Source organism: Plodia interpunctella, chromosome 15 (genome assembly GCF_027563975.2).
Source record: "Plodia interpunctella isolate USDA-ARS_2022_Savannah chromosome 15, ilPloInte3.2, whole genome shotgun sequence".
In the NCBI taxonomy this organism is placed as follows: Eukaryota; Metazoa; Arthropoda; class Insecta; order Lepidoptera; family Pyralidae; genus Plodia; species Plodia interpunctella.
In genome coordinates, this window is record NC_071308.1 from 3,148,187 (window position 1) to 3,170,312 (window position 22,126).

The window sequence follows — 22,126 nt, forward strand, 5'->3', positions numbered from 1 at the left end:
CAAAACTTCCTGCCAACATAATTACAGTATTTTATGAAGGTGAGTTATTATTTTAAATCTGAATAAATCACGAACGATTCTGTGTCAAAGTCCGAAATTTATTTTCATCGGGTTACGAAAAGAGCGTATTGTTGACGGAGGACATTTTAATCAACTCATGAAACTTCAAAATCAAATATCTTTATTTGCTTATAAAAAATAAATATAGTAGGTATCACATTTTTCATTTTTGCAGGGTAGACAGAGCCTAGAGTTTCGAGACTCGATGGTTGATAGACACTTGGTGGAATAGCGGACTTATCGATGAAATTAAGATTCCGAGTAGTGAAAATCTCGTTTGCCAAATCTACCTAGTATTTAAATGAACAATTTTGTTGAATCGGTTAACAATGGAAGAAATGTTAAAATCTTATTTTGAATAATTTTGAAGGCGAGAAATGAAAACTTGTGGAAATTCAGAATACGGAATACATTCTTCAATGAATGTTTTAAAAGTGATTGACAGTGATTTAATAATTACAAGTGACAGCATGTGGGAGAAAAGTAACAGGATTGCATAAGGTGTTATTGTGAATATTTAACTGATTCCTACCATGAAGAACGCCGGATTTATACTTTGGCGGACCATGGGCGGCGCGTGTGGTGGAGGCCCTTGTGATTAGGATATTTCGTGCTGATATCGAATTTTTTTTAAATGCTAACTTTTCCCGCTCAAAGAATAAAATATTTAGACATCTGCCTATGTGGCCTTTGCTTAAATCCGGCACTGACCTTGCATTTCCAAGAAATGGTAATATAGCTAAAGATAAGTATTTTTGAAGGCCCTTCGTTTCATAGAAAAAGTATCCCACATAGTAATAACATGTAGGTACCAAACTGTTTTTATAGTAGGTATTTTTTGAGCATGCGCTAGACCTTATCTTTGCTTCTCATCAGGCTAGATTGAGATCAAACGCACTCAAATTAGTATTTTTTAAAATAACTACTGTAGTAGTCTTAAAGGACATTTTACCACACATTGCCACACCAACTCAAAAATTTTCCTGATGACGAATTTTTGATAATAATCAATCGACTATGGCACCATGATCATCTTTTTAAAAATTCAATTCCAGTTCAACCGATCTGTTATTACTGGGTCGTTACTACAATCCATAATTTAATAAAAACTTTTAATTGTAAATTGCCGACTTTCAATTTTAAGTGCCAACCGACACCGGCCATTATTTTTAAAAGCAGCTGTGTATATAAATTGCTTATTATCGTCATTGGACACCAATTATTTTTTCCAAAGGATTAATTACGAAATCAAGAGAAATTGCAAGCAGAAAACGGAAAATATTTATTTTTAACCACTGGTTAAATGGTTATTAATCAATCAAGCTGCTTTAGCTTAAATATAAAAATATTTAAGTACGAAACGTTGTTATATCTCTCCAGTAAAGCATATGATTATTAAGAAGGTGCAAGCTCTAATCTCCTTGAATCTTTGTAATGTAATATGTGTGCGTCTCGTTTTGCAGATGGGATTGTAAATACTTTTACGAAACGTAACTTTACTAAATCCGTTACTTCTGACATTGTTTTTTTTACCCAGCCACGGTGGAATATCGCTGTCGACAGCCTGGACGCCTGGAAGTCTGAAGTCATCATCAGGCAAATTAATATTACCACTTGAGACCGTACACAGGCCTTCCTTATTGACTAAGGTGAATTTTCTATGACGCTATCACACATGCCACGCGGTCTTTGTATGAATTGATCTCTCTCTCTCTCTCTCTTTGAGGGCGTACTAGGGCGGGACCACAGGCCCAACGGAAACACACGTTCCATAACGTGGATAATGACTTAAGATAGATTTCTATCTATCTTCTATCTCTACTTCTGTAGAGAGCTATTGTGAAAGCAGCAGTCATCTTCCAGGGGATGGGCAGCACAGAAGATCCCATACCAGCGCCATCCCCACAACCACGAACACTCAGTCAAGAGTGAAGAAGAGACAAACAGGATCTGAAAATATCAGCACGGTATAACTTACCTCACAGGTTTTATAGGTCCCAGCAGCCATCTTGTACGTTCCAGTGAGCACAATGATACAAGTAATGTAAGTAAAATTAACAATCAACACTACTAAATTTCGCTCATTCGTCTGGAAATCGAAAATCAAAAATTATCACAATTCCCTGATTGAATCATACTTTTAGCTTTATAAGTATTTTTTAATTAGCCCATTGATGTGTCTCACTGCTCCGAAAAGGCAGAGTTTTGGACCGCAGTTCGGTATTTATAATTCGGTCTAAGTACTCGTAAATGACTTACACCTCTAATGCTGCGTAATAATAACACTACCTATTCCTAAACTATTGTTATCACTAAATCAAGAAATATACTAAATGGATTTCCGATATCAGCAATTGAATTATTAGTAGCGATCTAAAAAATAAGATAATTTTTCAGAATGATTCCAGATGTTCGTGATATTTTTACTAATTAAAGATATAAGTTAGAAGTCATGAATAAGGAGTTGACTGCTATCAATTGTGACGCAGACGCATTTTCCCAGACATTTTTCAGAGGAGCTCAAAGGTGCAGTGGTTAGCGCCCTCAGCCGGTGATTGAATGGGCATCCAAAAATATATATTGAACTTCTCCGTGCTTCGGAAGGAATTCTTGTTCTTGAATTTTCCCAAGAATGAAAACACACAGCATTCGATTTCAGCATTCAATCCATTCATTCGTTCAACAATTCATTCGTTCGCGTGGCCGATCAACTTTTGGCAAGTAGTCAAAATTATTAGAGAAATTTAACTGTACAGACAAAGCGTAACGATACCTATACAGAAGATGCTCATCAGACTTAAAAATGTTAACGCGTCATTTGTATATTTCCTATAGTTTAGCTGGACCATTATGACTCTTCTTCAAGTGTTCCAGATTTTCGGTTTTTATACTTCAACAGAAAGACTGAACAACTTTTGTTAGGGCGTCATTTCTATATTTTCTATAGTTTAGCTGTACTATCATAGTACTCCATCAGGCGTTCCAGTTTTCAAAATTATTTATACCCTGTATACCCAGGCTTAATAGCTATATAACAAAAGTTTAATTCGAATCCGTCCAGTAGATTGCTATCGCCTAATTTTGTTTAGTAAATATATTTAAGGTACAGAATTTTTATCATAGAGTTTTATTATATGTATTGATTACCAAATGTATGAAGAACTTACAACGATTTTAATGATACAGACAATGAGCAAACTGAAACTCTCGATTATTCGGATGCAGTAGATGGCCCCAAAGAAGACTGGAAATTTATTTTTATGAATAAAACTTCTTTAAAGTTCATGTCCAGTTCTTTCATAGCGGTTTTGGTGGCTGAATAAAACCACTGAAGCATTTAAACAGACTGCAAAGTTATCGTGCAGCCAGCTCCAAATTACCTTACTTTTTCATGCCGAGACGGTAAAAACTTTCTGCCTACGTGTAATTGCGTAAACTTCTGGCTTCGTGATTACAGTGTTTTACGAAGGTGAGCCGTTAATTCTGATTTGAACAAGTCTTTTATTTCGCCTGTCAGCTCTTTATTTTTCGCTAACTCAGTACGTATAAAAGGAGAAACAGTGTTAATGTTTTCTATGCAAATAGGTATATATTTTTATTTACATTGTAATTAATTGATTTTATATCATAGTAATTTTATGTTCAATTCTATAGCAAATAAGATACTTAAATTTTTTCATCGACCATTTAACTTTTTACCAAAACTTGCATCGTACCTAATCATTATAGGCTAAGACATATCATTTCATTAAAAATGAAAGCCGGTCGGGTGACTACTACTAGTTAATCATTGATAACTTAGAAAAAAAATCGTAACTAATTTCTCCAAAAGTCTGCTGTTACTGTGTCAAGTAATAATCAAATTCATAATCGAATTAAAACTTTTTTAATATGCTTCAATCACAAGTAGAATACTCATTGAATGAATTAAAAAATAAAACAATTTAGGAATATTGGTTTTTATTTTAACTTTTATACCAGCCAGCATATAATAATACCGAAAATCTACGTTATAGTTGATACCCCGTAAGAATTTACTATTTCGATGTTGGTAGAAGAACAAGCGAATAAGTACAAGTAAAGGTTTAGCCCATTACTACTAGGTAAGATACTTTTGACAGGCAATTTTCTTATAGATAAATAAACATTAGTAACAAATAAAACGCCATTGCATTCAAATATTCTATTAATGTCGAATTCGGAATCAAAAAACAACACTTTGAAGGTAAACTGAAGTCCTTCTTTAATACATAACTGCGAAGAAGGAATACGATGACCGCAATACCTAAAATCAAGAATGAATATGTAAATATAATTTTAATGGGGATTAGGTACTATATCACCGGGAAAGTCAGAAAAAAAATTTTCTTTTCAATTCGGTTAACAGGGCGATGACAAGGTCAGAAAATTTGGATGGGTTATGGTAGGTTACAAATATAATTGGGACAAACGCTCAAAATGAAATATTTATGGTCACGTGATGTGGCCAAAAAGATATCATCTAACATGCTATATTCTCCTAAAAAAAATCATTAAATAATTAGACAGTACCTTGGAATTAATAGGTACTACGTGGAGTACCTACTAATAGTACCATGGACAGTACAGAATATTTACCGATATATAGTTGACGTACGACAACTCTATGATGTCGAAAGCGGTCATGTACACCGGAACCTGACTCCTCTGTATCGCCAGCACGGCCAGAGGACGCAGTTCAGATTTCTTCTGGCAGATCTCCCAGCCACAGTGGAATATCGCTGTCGACAGCCTAGATGCCTAGAAATAAATCCAGTCTCAGACAATTTAATTTCCTCACCGCTGCTGGGGCTCTGCCGTTCCATCGAAAGTTTGGACGTATGATTGTTACTCAATCATCACCGTCATCATCAACAGCCCACGTCCCCACTGCTGACGCACTGGTCTTCCTTATAGATGGATAAGGAGTTAGGCTCATGACTCAGTCATACTAAGTCTATTGAACAAATTTCGAACAAGATGAAATTTGTTAGTCAGGTAGAACATAATATCTGGAATAACTCCCTACTGACTTTTTTTTAATAATGACCTAACTTCCCTTACTGCCATTCCCTACTCGCCATTGTTAATATTTCTAATTGTAAAAACAAAGTATGTACAGCTTGACCATAGTTTCTTCGTAGCTGTCACATTTTTGACGTAAAATGTTGAAGTATGGCAACTTTGTATGGAATTTTTTTAGTTCCTCTTTAATTAATTTCTACTCTTGGTTAAGTAAGGTTCTTTAAATGGTCAAGCTGTGTATACAATACAAATATTACAAAAACATTTAAGTCTGTCTTTCTTTCATTTTTTCTTTCTTTCATTTTACTCAGGGGTATTGCGTATTCATTTATTGACAAGTTTCCTGTAGCCACTTTATAATTTATGTGGCGCATGTATCAGATGAGAGATGGTACAACTTACTTCATAGGTTATATCACCACCAGCCGTCATATAAGTTCCAGTCAGAACAATGACACAAATGATGTAAGCAAAATTGGCGATCAAAAGTACTAAAATCCGCTCACTTGTCTGCAAATCATAAACTAAAATTGGATACAGTTATTCGAAAAGAAGGATTATTGCATACAAATACTATAAAAACAAATTGTAATAGGATTAGTAAAACGATATTGTTGAAGTACCTACTATTCAGTTCATTAGATCATTTAGACCCAAGCATTTATTTGTACAAAGCTGAACATTATGACACCAGAGAGTCCGGGATAGAAGAAGCAAAAAAATAATATTTCTGACTGTAAATATAACTACAAACATTCTCTCTTTTTACTAATGTATACGTCCTTCCTTTGTATACGATTTCTTTGTTGAATTTACAAACAAACATTAAATTATTCCAATCAAATAAGGGAAAAGTAGTACTTGCAACGAGCTTGATGAGACAGATTGTGAGAAGACTGAGGCTTTCGAATATTTGAATGCTGTAGATGCTCCCCAAAGAGGACTGGATATTTTTGGCGCTCCTGAAATAATACTTGTGATTCCTGGCTTCAACAGACCAAATCTAGGAATTACTACATCAAAGATATAGAGTTAAAGTAACAATTAGATATAGAAGCAAAATAAACGTTTAAAGTGATATACTTAACGTAGTACCAACTAATTTTGTGCAGGCTAATGCATGGAGAAGTGTGTAAAAAAAGACATGCCTCGCAACATTTTCGCTATACAATTTTGTGCACTTTACGTCATCTATCATCTAAATATAAATCCTATTTCACCACGTTTTTTTATCAACTTCTTTATTTAAAAATACAAACTAAATTCATAATATTACCACAAGGCATCTTCATGTAGCCTGATGCCTTCAATGAACCGTTCCTTGAAATCCTCATCTTGTTCCTTTTTACTCTTAGTCTTATCGTTAAACAATTTCTCTAAATCCTTGAAGTACAATTGAAGAAGTTTGAACTTTGCTTCGGTGAAGATCAAGGAAGAAATCGCAAGGAAATCCACGATCAACATAATAGCGACCAAGTAAAACCAGTGAAAGTCCATGAAGAATCGTAGGATGTTGATGAAGACTCCAGAGTTCGACCGCGTGGGGAAGTATGTCACTTCTGTCCTGATTGGTATACCTGAAAATTCTCTTAAAAATCAAATGCAATATTTGCAATATTAACTTGGAAACTCTTTTATACCCTGACATGAGTCAATAATTTATGTAGATACTAATCTAATACATGTTTTTATAGACCACCATAGGTTCCAGTGAAGAAAATATAGTAAGAAAGTCTGTACTCTGGCGACCTGTACTATATACGAACACAACTTTTTTCCCGTCCATTACCACTACATACATAGTATTAAACAAGTGATTTTGATGGAGTTTTTAAAGTTACTAGATATGTCTCAACAGATGCAAATGCAAATAAACTCTTTATCTATAAGTTTTGTATTTAACATTACCTTCTTTGAAATGCGCTCTGACTCCGTCTATCTCCGCCGTGCAAAGAGTTGACCAGCACACGAACCCCAGAGCAAAACAATACTTGAAGCTCTTGGACAAAGCGGCTTTGTCGATAGCATTGGAGGAATATATAGACCTAGGAAAATACGCATTTATTGTTTTTATACATAAGTAAGTAAGTAGTACCTACGTAGTGAGGACTACGTACTACTTACTTACTTATGTACTTTTTTTTTATTACAAAGAGACAAATGAGAAAATGAAAATGTCGCTCTTCGGTCGTAATTCTCCTTTGCCAAAAAATTCCGATTATTCCCTTTTGTCACCCCCAACTTTGTCCTAGTCCGGATTATTTTTTACAAAAGTGTGACGAACGAGAATGACCGATTCTCCTTTGCCAAGAATTACTATCGGCATACCTCACCTCATTGATGACCTCTGTGTGTCTACATGCTTGCTTATACATAAATTCTCGTGACTTAAAAAACAAATTCACAAGAATTGTTTGGCGAAAACATTTAGGTAAAAGTTTCAGATACCTCGTCTCCTCGAAAAATCTCTTCAACACTAGCATAACTCGCTTTTTCCTAAACATCAATATGGCAATTTTGCTCCAAACGGCAGGATGCGCAAACGTGTGCTGCATCAGGTCATTCTTCTCTTTTTCAAGCAAATCAGTTCTGGTGTATGCCAAAAATTCATTTAAAATCACCACTACTAGGTAAATGTTTGATAAACCAGCCCAAAAAGCGTATAAATTCTTCTTTATAGTGGATTTTCCTTTCTGTTCGTACCAGAAGTCGCCGCAGCCGAAAAAATAAAGACATCTGCATAATAGTTTATAGAAATACTTTTGTGGGTAAATCTCCTTTAAAGTTTTCAAATCCAGGTCTTCCATGACTAAGTAGCAATGAATGCTGTATTTGCTTATTTTATTCCACAGACTGTCACGTTATCGAGCTTGGAGTTTTAATATTACTATTATATACTTTTTCCTTCGCCTTCGTGAACGACAGTATTTTCATAATTATATACTTACGCATGTAAGGTTAATTTCTTTAATTTCGCCCATCGGCTATTCAATTTTAGGATAACTACTTACGTATAAAAGAAATCGTGTTCGTAAGTGGATAATAAATATAACGGATTATGGGTTTTTCTCATATTTTTTTTGCATTACTGTTATATAGTAAAACCATTATAGATGAGTAGTTTCCATCTTCTTCTTTGTCATCTCTCTCTTTCAAGTTAGCGTTTTTTCCAGTTGCTACTGCCACCATACAGCATCGGAACCCAGTCTCCGTTTTCCAGCTTTTTCTCCTCCACTTTACAGGTTCTCGGCATCCTTACATAAGAAAAAATTTGCATTTGCAGTTTACAAAATTACAAAGTATGATAAACCGCGAGTGACACCGCTGGGTACAGCTAGTAAATAATAAAGCCAGATGGAAGACTAGGCAATGATTAAGTAATTAACAATTAATGACATAATTTGAAGCATAGGTAAAAAGTACTACTTATTCTCATTCATTAATAATAAATAGATTATGGTTTTATTTTTTAAATTGATACCAAGCAGTATTAAGAAAAGTGATTATGAAAACAAGAAATTAAGAATGTTACTTGGTAAATCAGAAATGAAAGAGAATATTAGAACGGTGTTAAAACTAAATTGCTGACTATACAAAGTCAATAAGACTTCCATACAATTTGTCAATCAAATAAAAAACAGGAGAACAACATAAAACTTCCCTTTCAAGTCTGAAAAACACCGAAAAACAATACGGACTCCTGGATTTATTCCCAAACAAACCAAAGTATTTTTGAAATAGGATCTGTAACATAAAATGGCGCGAATATTTCATGACAAGTTCCATTCGAATTTAAAGGAAGAACTAAAAAGTGGAGCATCACTAGGGCGACCATGAGAAGGAGAATGTAAAACTGGTGACACCATAAGAATAGAAAGGAACAACTAATGTGATAGGACACACATACACACAAACTTATTCGGCTCTCCATCGGTGACACACATATAGGAATTAACGCGTAGGAATAATCGCAAACTTTTCATTATTTCTCACGTATTTCGGTATTTCGTTTTAATCCTACGTTTAAAAACAACTTAATGCAGAAATTATTTTACCTACATATCGGAAGAATCTAAAGTTAAAAGAATAGGTACTTTTAAGCTGAACCTACCATTGAAATGTTTAAAAACTGTTAAGTAGTTATATTAAATTTTAGATTTAGAAATTATATAGGTAGTTATTTATTCTATATGAAGAACATTTTTTTGTTAGTGTTTCTTGGTCCTCGTTTTCTATAACGCACAAAATCAAGGAGGGGGTGTTTGGGATGTACAACCTGAGATATTCCTTTGCCATATTATTAGATGTTACAAATTAATGTCTGCCTATAAATAAATAAGAATATTGCAGACATGTAATAGGTAATGAAGTTATTTTATTTATAAAGTGCTATTTAAATAAGTATTTAATTTAAATATATTATATTCATTTTAAACAAAATATTCCCGTAAATCTCTCTCTTCATGGTGTATCTACACACAAGACGCGGGATGTCCCCGACGAGTTAGGGCAAGTTGGGGTTAAAAGTATAGTTAGGCATTAATATTCGGGTCTCGCAGCTGTAGGAGAGAATGCTGAGAGTGGGCTAGGGCAAAGTGGCGACATTTAATTTCTAACCTAGTTTTGTGAAGTTAGGTTATGATCCAGGCGATACAGTATGACGTTCCACGGGCTCCAAAGCTACCTTATGGACGTTTATTGTATGTATTTTTATTTTTATAAATAATATAAGAACGAAGCAGTTTACAGAAATATCTACCATATTTTACCTGAACTTGTCGCGGAAAACGAAGATTGATATGAAGCCAATGCTGTCAATGCAATCTCATTCTACGTTAAGATTACAACTCGAGGTTGTAAACGTCACTGATAGATACAACCATGTCCATATAAAGACCAATGGCGGGCTTATTGCTAAACAATGTCTTTCAGCCAACCTTTGATACGTAAATTTCTCTTCCGTGGTAAATATACGATATATTGCGTATGAATAAAAATAAAAGAACATGCGCCTTTTTGAAGTGAAAACTTCCTTAACGGCGTTGTGCTCTTTTTGTAATGGGTGAAAAATGTTAAACTCGCGTCAGGACACGTGACCCTCATCGAAAATTCGTAAGACGTCAAAAATGCACAACGTTAATATTCAAATTTTCACTTCTCTGCCGGCACTCTCGGTGTGCAATATTTTTTTTGCGTGTAGATGTCATTCCAACGATATATTAAAAAAGTTCCTGAGTGTTTCAATATTACATACTTAAATTTATTCTCTACAATTGCAAAAACTTTACATATTCGCAGAATTTTAGATAGTTAATAAAAAAAAGATAAAACCCTTTTAGACAGATTAGGCTTCCTGACCTTGACATGAAGCCATTAAGAATCATGATAAAGCCATCTCGTCTATACCAAGCTCTTGTATAATGTTCTGAAAATAGATGTAAAACGATGTAAGTGCAACCTGACTGAATGCATGTCGTGCGCGAACGAGATTCGCATATGAGATATTGCACGGATGCAAGCCGGCATGGTGCAGCATAGTCCTAGAGGCTGAAAGACAAAATATAAAATACAATTTTTACATCACTTTTTAGCTACATACCACCATTTCGGAACGACCATTGCTGAGAAAAAATGTTGAAACTCATTTAAACTGTGTTGATATCTTACCATGCCAGAAGGATTCATGTTTTTTTTTTCTAGTTGTAAATAGTACATAATGTACACGGTCATGTATGTTTTAGTATAATGTATACTAAAACATGTTATTATTACGGTGAGAAACTTTTACCAAAGTGAAAGTTTTGAGAGTTGAAGATATCTAAATATTGAAAGTTTTGTACCCACATGTCAAAGTGAAAGGCAGGAATGAATAGGTTTCCGTAAAGTACATTATTATCAGCTATTAGTAGGTACTTATGCCATGGCCTTTTGCGTATTTTTTAAATATTGCATGTTTCATGAAAATATAAAAATAATCAACTATTTTCTTGTTTTGTCCTATCCTAAAAACGACGCCTTATAAAGATGCCGAGCCCCTGAACTATAATCAGAACGCAATAAAGGCAGATTTAAAGAAATATGAATAGACACTTCTTTTACAAAGTAGCACAGCGCTAGACATATTCATAAGCTTATAACATAGTCTGACACATATACCTACCACAGGACGCGCTAGGACAAACTGAACTATATTAAGTATATTTCTGCTAGTTTCGGAACTTATTTAGATTATACATATTACCATTATCTGACTTTACCCTATTTTTGATTGCGTAAATACTAAACGCCTGTACAATTACAATAGCAAGTTTCTCGAGAGCACAATTTAATTTGTATTTTCACATTTTGTTAGTGGCAGATGTTACGGATTTACTATTTCCACAGTCTACGGGGTCTAAATATAACAGTTTATACAATAAATTGACAATTAACGGATTTCTTTTGGTTAAAATAGTGTATAGTGGCTGGAGTATTCGCTTATATGAGTACATTGCACTATTAAAATATATCAATTTTGCCCAAATAACAAAAGCACTAGAAACAAGCCGGCACTATTTACACAAACTGGAACTAGAAAACGGATAATTTATGCACGGGTCCAAGGCCGGGCTAATCCTTCCGTCGCTATTTACTAAAGTAATATTATTCAGAACCGGATCTGCGTAATCGGTCTGAAAATTGAGTTTTACCCAAAAAGCAAAGACAAAGAGGACATTCCTAATTGCCATTTCTCTAACGAAAGTTGTGTTGCGATACGCGGGGCTCCGGCAGATGAGTGAGAAAGCGGTTCCGCCATTGCTCCGACCCTTGCGAACAAAAAACTAAATAAGTCCGGTTCGTGCAGTTGCGGCCAACGCCACGACATGTGCGGCAGTTGCAGTTGCCTGTATCACCGCTTGCTGATAAATGTGTCTGATAGCACATAATGTAACATACGATTACGAACAGATAGCGTTAAAATGAGTTTGTTGAAACACTTGTTGACAAAACACTTCACGTAGATTTATCTAGAATTTAGTTTATCTGTCAGATTATAATTATGATAATTCATCGAAAAGTGGTGGAACAGGCCTTATTGGCAACTTCTTATTCCTAAATGCGCATTTTAGACTAAACGATAAATAACAAATATAGAAGTATAGGTACCCCCAGGAAACTGTAAATTAAGTCGGCTAAGAGAAACAGTAGAAACTTAGTAAAATACAAATACGAGCTAGGTTTCAAGTAGCGCCGGGAGCGCTCCATGTATTTTTAACAAAACAAATTTATTTCCAACCATTGTTTCACGTTTCCACAAATTTTCCTGTAGGTATGCAAATGAAGTCACGAATTTAAATATGAATGAAAAAATTAATACTGAATTATTAAACAGGCAACTGACTGGCTCGTGTCGAAGTAAATAATGCTAAATACTTAGATAACTTTTTTTTCTAACTTAGATAATAATCTTTATCAGATACTGCATAGAAATTAAAGTTATCTAAAATAATTAAAGTTACTTTGTGTGGGTGTGGTCACATTTATTGTTACCGTTAGTCCATCCAATTTTACTTGACTACCTCGGTAAAATTGTCAATCAGTAAATCTTTAGACTTGCATATATTATATTCCATATATAAGTATATAATTTTTTACTCATTAAGTTCCAAAATCGCGCCTTACCCAAAAAAAACAGGCAAACGATTCCGCGCAGCGTCGATCTGTCGCGATGTGTAATCCCTAGATTTACGACGAGAAAACACCAAAGCCTGCGTCAGGTAGATTAATTGCAGGCCTCAAATGGTGCTTAAAAATGGAACTGGAAAAGATTTTTTTGGATCACCACGATCCGGACGACTTTGTGACCTTACCGATAGTCATTTCGGCTTAAATATTTACGAATAGTACCTACATAGTATAAAACGAAGAAATCGCCTCTCGCTGTCTGTCCCTATATATGCTTATTCTTAACTACGCAACGGATTTTGATGCGAGTTTTTTTAATAGTTTGATTCCTGAGGAATATTTTATGTATATAATTTATAATGGTTTTACTCGGGCGAAGCCGGGGCGGGCCGCTAGTAATAATTAAAACAGTACCCAATTTTGTAAAACTGCAATATATTTAGATATTTGTGTACTTAAACATTTGATGTCTCAAATTAAACAAATAGTTGTACAAACATTTTCCATCATAGAAGATCAAATATGGCATTCCTATTCGAGATAGATAGACATTCCTATATAATTATATAGGAATGTCTATCTGTCTCTTATATCTTCTTACCCTTACATATTATAAAACAGTCCTCTGCCACATCTGTTCGCGATAAACCGTAGCGATAAAATCAAAAACTACTGCACGGATTTTCATGCGGTTTTCACCTATTGATATTGCGATTTCTGAGGAAGATTAAGGTGTAAAATATGTAAGCACCTAAATAAGTATACACCGTTACTTGTAAAATACCAGTAAGAAGTAAATATATGACACAAGTATATATTTTTTAAAAACATCATGGAATTAGTAGGTACTCCGTTACTTACTAAATCCATGATGAAAATGTATATTGTCATGTACGTGCAGTAAACCTTTGAAGAGTTCCCATCATCAAGTCATGTATGCCATAAATAATTGACATCCAAACTAACGTGTGTACAAAATGTCAGTACATGCTTCAAAATTTAGTTGCAAGATTCCATCCAAACATAGTTGCATTCACACATACGTTTCTGGGTGGTTCGCAGAGCGTTTTGACCACTGCAGTCGCGCTGTCATTACAATTTTACAAATTTTAACAAATATGAGAATGAGTTTTACTGTATAACTTTACATTAATTACTCCTTACTATATTAATGTAAATTTTATGAATGATTAATTTTGAAAATAATTCCTTTCTCAAGAAAATTAACGGATTGTAATGACCGCGCAGCCGCAGCGGTCGAATCGCTCTGCGAACCACCCTTTTATGTATGTACATAGAAAGTTAAATAAAAGCTTTCAACGACGTTTGTTCTACATTTTTTAGCAAACTCAATTTTTAGTACAGTATGATAAAAAAAAATTTCAAGTTTTTATCGTCCGTTTATGTTGATTGAGCCTTTGAGCGAACGACAGCAAAAGGCGCAAAGTAAACCTTTGTTTTTTACTTTATTTTTGACTGAAAGTAAAATCTAACGAATGATACAAATTCTTAGAACAAACGGTGTTGTTTATGATATTTGAATATAAATTGTTATGCTTGTAAAAAGAACTACACTATATTCACTACAATAGCAGAATTTAGGCCTACGGATGTTTTTAAGTAACCTAATCCCGTATAACGGACTCATTCTTTGCAAGGATATCATCTATAAACTTATTTATACCGAGGACAGAATGAAGACAAAGACACTTCTATATCTTCATTCTAAATTCTGTTTTCCATATATGTAGTGTGTCTATGACTGAAAACTTACATTATTTAACAAGTCTGTCTTAACAATAAAAATATAATTGAAGTAAAATGAATAACAAAATTAGCTTTCTATTTAGAGTTCTAATAAAAATAATAGAAACTTAAAACTACAACAATGTAACATATTAACAAACTATGAGATCAACTCAAGATCAAAGTAATATTAATAAATAATTAACATCATATTAATGACTGTTCAGTCTCACTGCCCAAAAGAGAAGCAAATGTTACTAGCTATGAATAAACAACAAAATATTTGAGGTATATAGTAACAAACCACAGATAAATTGTAATAAACTGCATTTCAACTTTGGCAACAACAAATATACTTTAATAACATTCAACATTTCTCAATAAGAATAAATCTTAAAATAAAGCAACTCTTATTCAAATACAAAGATTTTGTTATGAATAAAGCTTTAACATAGCTTTAGCATAGCTAATAGCATACAAATGTACAAAAGTAAAACCCAAGCTTAAAGGCAAAACAAGTCGAATATTAAAACAATCTCATGACAAAGTACATTTGCACTGCAAATAAATTGATAACAAAAAAAATACTGAAAATCAACTCACGCCTTCTACTGGTCAAAGAATAATGGTGGTATCTGAATCATAACCTTGATCCTGATCAGAGTTTTTGGTTTCTAAACATTGCTTTACATATCTGTTTTTCTTTTCACATTTTCGCTTTTTTCTTTCGCATACCCGTTTCTTGCCGCCTCTATTTTTATATTCGTCCAGAGATATCTTCTTTGTTTTATCTTTCTTGTTAGTGTTTTTAATGTCTTCTTTTACACAAGATTTTTCTTTACCTTCAGCCCCGGCATCGATACTTTTTTGAGCATCATAATTAGCACGCGTTAAAATCTCCAAAGTTTTTTCATAACTAGGTATAGGCAAAATGGGTGGGGAATATCCTTGGCTTGAGTTTTTTGTTTCTTTTACAAGTGTATAATATGGTCCTATTTCCGAATTCTTCTTTTTCTTAGCATTATTTTTGGAAACTAATGTATCGGATGGTCTTTTGAGCGCGTTGGTGATTTTCTCTCTTTTATCTCCAACTTGAAGCCTGGTATCACTCTCTTGATTCTCAATTACTTTATTAAGTGCTATATATTGTTTTCTGGGGTCAGATATCTTAATATTGTTACTTTCTGTTAATCCACTACCATGTAACTGCTGGTTCCTAGAAAACCCTAAATCCTCATTATGTATATTCATCATTTCTTTTTCCAGTTCTTCAAACATTTCAGATTTACTTGAAACTACATTTGTAGAATTATTTATATTACGTGGACACTTTAGAGGGCTTATGTTATCAATATCCATATCCACAATATTTGTTTTTTCAGTAGAACTTCTAGCTATGATGTTTATTTGTCTTATAACATTAACTTTATTCTTATCTGATGTATTTACATTCCCAGGGGATTGGGAAAAGCCAGAATTACCTCTTGTATTCCCGTCACATGCAGGGGGCGGAGGAGGAGGAGGAGGAGGAGGAGGTGGCGGTGGCGGCGGTGGCGGTGGAGGAAATCTTGTATAGATATATGGCCAATATAAATTATAATTATTGTTACATTCACCCGGATACATTGACATTTTGAGAGAATTAGGGTTATTCATATTTTTTGGATATGTGTGTTTTGGATAGTTTCTGACACTAAGTATTTGTGTACCATCATTCCTCATCATAGGTCTGACATATTGTCGAGGTTGTGACCCAAAAGATGACATACCGCAATTATGCCTGAGATGTGATGAAATTATATTCGGCAAAGATTTTGAATTTTTGTGTTCGGAATTACAAGTAGAGTTTTGTGAAAGTCTTTTTTGGCCATTTTCATAAACAACAGAGTTTTGCGAAAACCTGTTTGAATTACCTCCAGTAATGGTAGCTTCATTTTGAAATGCTGAAGTATCTTTGGGTGAATCCAACATATGTGTTTGATTCGCTGCTTTTGTATTTTTATTCTCAAAAATATCGGGTGTAACTTGTGAAAAAGTCGTGTGTGATTCAATTGACGAAATTTTATTTTCAGAATGTGGATTAAAGCGGATAAAATCATTTTTTAGAGTTATATCACTTGGTTTTAACAATTCATTGCTCATATTTTGCCAACTAGAAATCGATCCTATAAAAGGTCTTATACGATGTTTTGCCAAAATGTTATGTTGTTTATTAGCAACACCTGAAGAATTTATATCAGAGTCTTGTTGTATTATTGCAGATCCAATCTTTTGAAATACATGTACACGCTTCGGTCCTAAATTTGAAGCATTTTCAATAAAGCTCTGCTGCATAGCATTAACATTTTGGAAATGTTCTTTTTTCCTATTATTATTGTTAGCAGAACCAACTGCCTGAGAAAGTAATTTTGATGCAATATGATCGACATTCGCTGTAACCTTGGTGTCATTATGTATATTATATTTGATATTTTTCTGATTTTCCAAACCGTCTTTATATATGTTACCATCCAATTTTATTATTTTTTCTTTATTTGGTGTCTTTGATTGAAAAACAGTAGCTGCTGCACTCTTGATATTTAAACATTCACGACGAGGTTGGATTTTCAAATGAGTTTCATCTAATGGGTCATCATGAACTACACGTTCAAAAGTTTTATTTGATTGAGATGTTACTATAGTATGTATAGTATCGCGGTTTATTTGTTGGCAAGTGGGTGTTGGGCCTCTTGTCGCCTTATTGCTTGGTGCCAATTTTTCTTTTAAAATTGCAGTGGTGACAATTTCTTTGGGCGGTATGTATTCATTTACATCTTTTTTAAAATCGTTCACTATTTCAGATGAATTTTGATTATAGTTCTTCGGGTTAATTACTCTTTTAAGATTAACTCTATTATCAATTAAATTTTTTGGATGACTTAGTACCTGACATGACATATTATGTCCATCCTTATTTAACTTTTTATTTTTAATATAGGGAGTACAAGGAAAAATAGGCGATGTTGAACCATTGCTTACTTTCGATTCCCTATTTTTGTTTTCATCAAGTTCACTAATATTTTGAATATTCAAAGCACTTGTAATCTTTTGAATATTTCCTGCAGCTTTATTTCCTTGTATATTTTGTTCTGAAATTTCCTTTGAAATGTTATTTAAATGATCATCACCATTTACCTCCTTCCTATTTTGCACATTTTCCATAACTTTGCTTTCTTGTACATTTCGTGTACCATCATTAGTTTCACACTTACTAATTCCATCGTCATTATTACAGTCTTTGCCAATAGTGTCTGAAAATTTTGTTAGCTTTTGATCATCAATATTATCGGTAACCAGTGACAACACAGGCATTTCATTTGTGGCTTTCTGTTTTTCACCAGACATCACAAACGTATTTTTTTCCTGATGATTATCATTTGAGTAACAATTCAAATCTTTTCTGTATATCGCTGTAATTCTTGCGGTATCTGAAATCTCACTGACCGAATCCACAACCGTATCATTCTCCAAGACATTATTACTCTTATTAACCATGAAACCTACTTCCACGTTATCAGACTTTTCGTCACTCATTTGTGACTCTTCGCTTTCACTATCTATATCTAAGATTTCAAATGTCTGTGAAACTTTCATTCCTATTAAACCTATGTTTTTCTTAAAATCAATGTGTTTTGTATTTTTACACGACTTTATTCCGTCTATGGGTTTAATCTTACGCTTTATTGTAAGACCTCTCGAAGAAATTCGATCAACAACATACTCAGTTTCCACGTTTAATGCATCTGATTGTTTTTTGGCATTATAAGAATAGTCATCATCATTATTTTCGAAACAATTTTCTTTTTTACAGTCTACCAATTCTATACGTAAAGGGCGACAATTAGACAAAAGTCTCATATTACGCTCGTTGTTAAAAAATGTGACCGGCACATAAGATTGCCGTTGATAATAACTATACCCTTCTGCTTCAGGAGTGATCTCATCTAGAACAATAAATAAGTTTGCTTATTTCTTCGATTGATAATGTAAACATTCATAATGAAGAAAAAGCTAAAACAGTAAATCGCAGCGTTAATCGCTAACCTTGTTAGATTGTCGATTAACGCTGCGATTATAATTTAGTTTGTTTTTAAGGTAGATTAGTATGCCTATATTAGTTTATTTTAAAGTTTCCTGTATAAAGAAAACATTTAACATAAGAAAAAAACAATATTTCATCAATACATATAATAAGAACACAGGGTAGGTATTTGGGTAAGCACCGTCTTTCTACAGATCCTCTAATTTGTACTTTAAACAAGACATTAAACCTCTATTCGTTCAGTAACATGAGTACCTAAAGTCCTAAAGTAAAACTAATGAAAAAAAATATCATAAAATCTTTTTTTTTTTTACTAATACTGGGCTCTGCCATGCATATTACCTATCAGCTGTCAAAGCGAGGCCAATGAACCGCGCCACGATCGAACACATCAACGCACACAGGTATCAATGAAATCATGTGGCATGAGGGGAAAAATTACTATAAGTTTTTATTTTTATCCATACTACGAAATTCATATATATGTACGAAATAAAGTACAAAAATTAAAATTTATGTACGAAAGATAAATGTACAATGTGTATTGATAAGTCTGTATGTATGCCTTATACACTCTTGCCATGCATGGAAGTTCATCAAAACTGAAGATCAATTTTAATAAAAATAGGGGAGGTTTTTCCAAACAATGTGACAATAATAACCAAATATAAATAATATAATATATCATAATTTAAGTAATATTTGAGGGTTCAATGTAATGGATAAAGTGACAATGTTGTTTGTGTATCTTAACAACCTGTATATTTAAGCTTATGGAATGTCTATCATAAAATGTCTATCATACATAACAAGTTGTATTGGTTAAGTCACAGTTACAGAGACTTTGTCAAAAATATTTTTACAGGCTTAAGTTTTAGTTTTAAGGCTTCAACAGAGTTTATTTTCACAAAGAATTTCAAATGCAATATCATGTACCTACCTGTAGGAATGAGCTGAATAAGATCATCCAAATATTCATCTTCAATGTCCAATGGCAAAGACATTTTATCCCAATCTGCAAAAGAAAGTTATCAAATGTAAAATATCTAAGTACCAATCCATACATGTCAAAATGTATTTCCAATAAGATTACAGTACAGAGGCATTATAAAATTATATTTTATTAAAACAAACACCAATAGACAGTTGAGTTTACTTCTACATATGCAAATATACATTACTGTATTTGTAAAAGTTATATCATAATTCTTTAAGCGACTTGAATAAGATCTAAGACTAGTATACCTCCTACATAAGAAGAAACATTAAAATAAATATATAAAATAATATCCTAAACAAAACTTATTTGTTTCGAACCAAACATGTAAAAAGTGCATTTATTCTATATTAGCAGCCCTTCCCGGCTTCATTTGTAAATTAAAATTAGAATAAAATGGTTTTTGAGTTTTACATAAACAGACAGATGTGTCAGTTGACTTTGTTTTATAGTATGATTTTCACAAAATGTTTGTCTATGGTTCTGGTTTGTGATTATGTCCATCAATACAAGTTAGTATTAAGTGTAGATGTTGAATGCTGATATTCTATACTATCCACTCCAGCAAAGGTGATATATTGACCTGATAATATTACTATTGCATTTTTTTGTGCATTGTACACATACCCACTAATAAAGCACAAAGAAAAAATCTCTTCACTAAGAATAGAATAGCTAGATGGCTATATATTACCAGCTGAGCCTTGCAGTTTCTGGCCTTCCGCGTGGATAGATAGGTAATCATGCACCATGTGGTACCTACCTATCGAATCTAATGAAGAATCTGTTTAACGCTTAGAATATGTAAAGAAAACGTACACATATCGATGTCGATCAGAAACATGTAGGTTCGAAATGATTTCACACCAAAAAAGAATTGAAACCTATCCAAAAGTACACGTCAAATATTAATTTTAGAACTTACCCTACTATTTTTATCAACATCTCACACAAACTTTCAAATCTTCGAAACTGAACTGAACTTTGATTTGACATATATTGACTGAAAACAAAAGACAAACAAAGATATAGACAGATGTCAATGTTAAAAACGTCGAACGTATTTCCGTTTTCTACTATTATTTTTTTTAGGAAAAAAGGCAATGATGTTATTGGAAACTATATCCACCACGCAAATTGGTAAATAAAGTTTAGATATACGTAGAACAGTCATGACATCATCGTTCTGTTATGCCAGCGCAGCGGGCATTATAATTCGGGTAGGTCAATTTGCTTTTAACTGTACATTATAGGTACCAAGCAATAGGGTTGTAAACAAACGCACCGACCGACTCTTTTATCTAAACATGCCGCATTCACGGCGTCAGATTGTAATTACGATAAGCAATGTCTCCGACGAGTGACGTGAATGCGCGGTACGGCGTAAAAACCGAGCTGTTTATTTTTTAGACGTTCCCGTTGCCGCATAATGAGGAAAGCGAAAGCCTCTTTTACTGCACGCGAATTAGGGACAGCTACAATCGTAACGATCTGAAATGCGTATCCACCGTAAGAGAAAGAAACCTAAAATAAGACCACTCCATATCCTCCCATGAATATCATACAAGGAAACTGGGCAACTGATTGGAAACAATAGTATTCCCAAGGAGGGTTGACGTTAAGGAGGCGACATAAATATTTCAAGATTATTTTTTACGCTGACCCCTGGCTTCACGGCTTCATAGCCCAGAACAAAACCGAGAATATGCGAAAATAACGCGAAAATATTGAACTTAGAAATTAGTAATCTGGCATGGTTAGGTAATAGATTAATCACAAGAAATATGATTATGCTGTCAGAAGTAACTATTTTACGCTGACGAAGTCACTGGTAAACACCTAGTAATTTAATTTTTAATGTTATTTTATTCACTTATCAGAGTCAAAAAATCCAGAAACTAATTCAAAATTATGTAGGTATAGGTACCCAAGTTCCATTTGAACAATACTCTATAACACAATTTTGAAAATTCTATATTTGTCTATTTCATATAAGTTCTCGTTTTCGGAACCTTTCCAAATCTATCGGATCTACCATCTAAGGGATCGTCCTTACTTATCACACTGAAAAGGAACTACATACTCCCGGCCATGGATTTAGTAAGTACTTCTTGGAGTACATGGCTAACGTCATGATCACACAGTCTAACACAGGCTAATACAGTCATCACACCTACCTGATAAGAACACACTTGGGACTTCTCAGAATTCTACAGAATAAAAATACCGAAACCCGATCCACTTATGAAATAGTACTGCAACAGCGACTATGGACGCGACTGAGTGGCTGTCTGAAAACTGACGCCTCGGCCAGCTCAGATTATATGTATAGGTAGGTATTTTTGACATGGAATGCCAGCAAACCATTTTCAAGTGTTTACGAAATTAAGTATAACATGCTGCTTCATCGACATTTGGGAACCAATAAAGATTTTAAAATTTCCCAAAAATACCTATAGTTACTAATTAAATAATTAATAAAAACAATTTGTTTTTTCACACAATCCATTGGTTGTGTTACGCAACCAATGTGT

The 22,126-nt window shown here is 33.7% G+C and overlaps 1 protein-coding gene and 1 long non-coding RNA gene across 2 annotated transcripts; both read right to left on the reverse strand.

Moving 5' to 3' along the window:
* Positions 1-4,013: 4,013 nt before the first annotated feature.
* On the reverse strand, positions 4,014-9,733 carry LOC128676117 (uncharacterized). The gene is made up of 7 exons (XM_053756061.1): positions 7,552-9,733; positions 7,012-7,148; positions 6,380-6,680; positions 5,969-6,065; positions 5,506-5,613; positions 4,678-4,839; positions 4,014-4,345 (listed from the first exon to the last, which is right to left on the reverse strand). The coding sequence occupies exons 1-7, from the start codon at positions 7,908-7,910 to the stop codon at positions 4,304-4,306; spliced, it is 1,206 nt and encodes a 401-aa protein (XP_053612036.1). The 5' UTR covers positions 7,911-9,733; the 3' UTR covers positions 4,014-4,303.
* A 5,091-nt stretch (positions 9,734-14,824) lies between these two features.
* LOC128675940 (uncharacterized) lies at positions 14,825-20,627 on the reverse strand. Its single transcript, XR_010370087.1, has 3 exons — positions 20,518-20,627; positions 19,536-19,610; positions 14,825-18,497 (listed from the first exon to the last, which is right to left on the reverse strand). It is a non-coding gene; the product is annotated as an uncharacterized LOC128675940 (long non-coding RNA).
* Positions 20,628-22,126: the final 1,499 nt, after the last annotated feature.

What these genes read in the sequence shown, in the direction of transcription:
- LOC128676117 (XM_053756061.1), bottom strand. Translation starts at nt 7,910, where the DNA reads ATGGAAGACCTGGATTTGAAAACTTTAAAGGAGATTTACCCACAAAAG. An exon ending in AGATTTTTCGAGGAGACGAG is followed by an intron (nt 7,149 to 7,551) that starts GTATCTGAAACT and finishes GTATTTTCCTAG; the next exon opens with GTCTATATATTCCTCCAATG. An exon ending in CAGAGCGCATTTCAAAGAAG is followed by an intron (nt 6,681 to 7,011) that starts GTAATGTTAAAT and finishes GAGAATTTTCAG; the next exon opens with GTATACCAATCAGGACAGAA.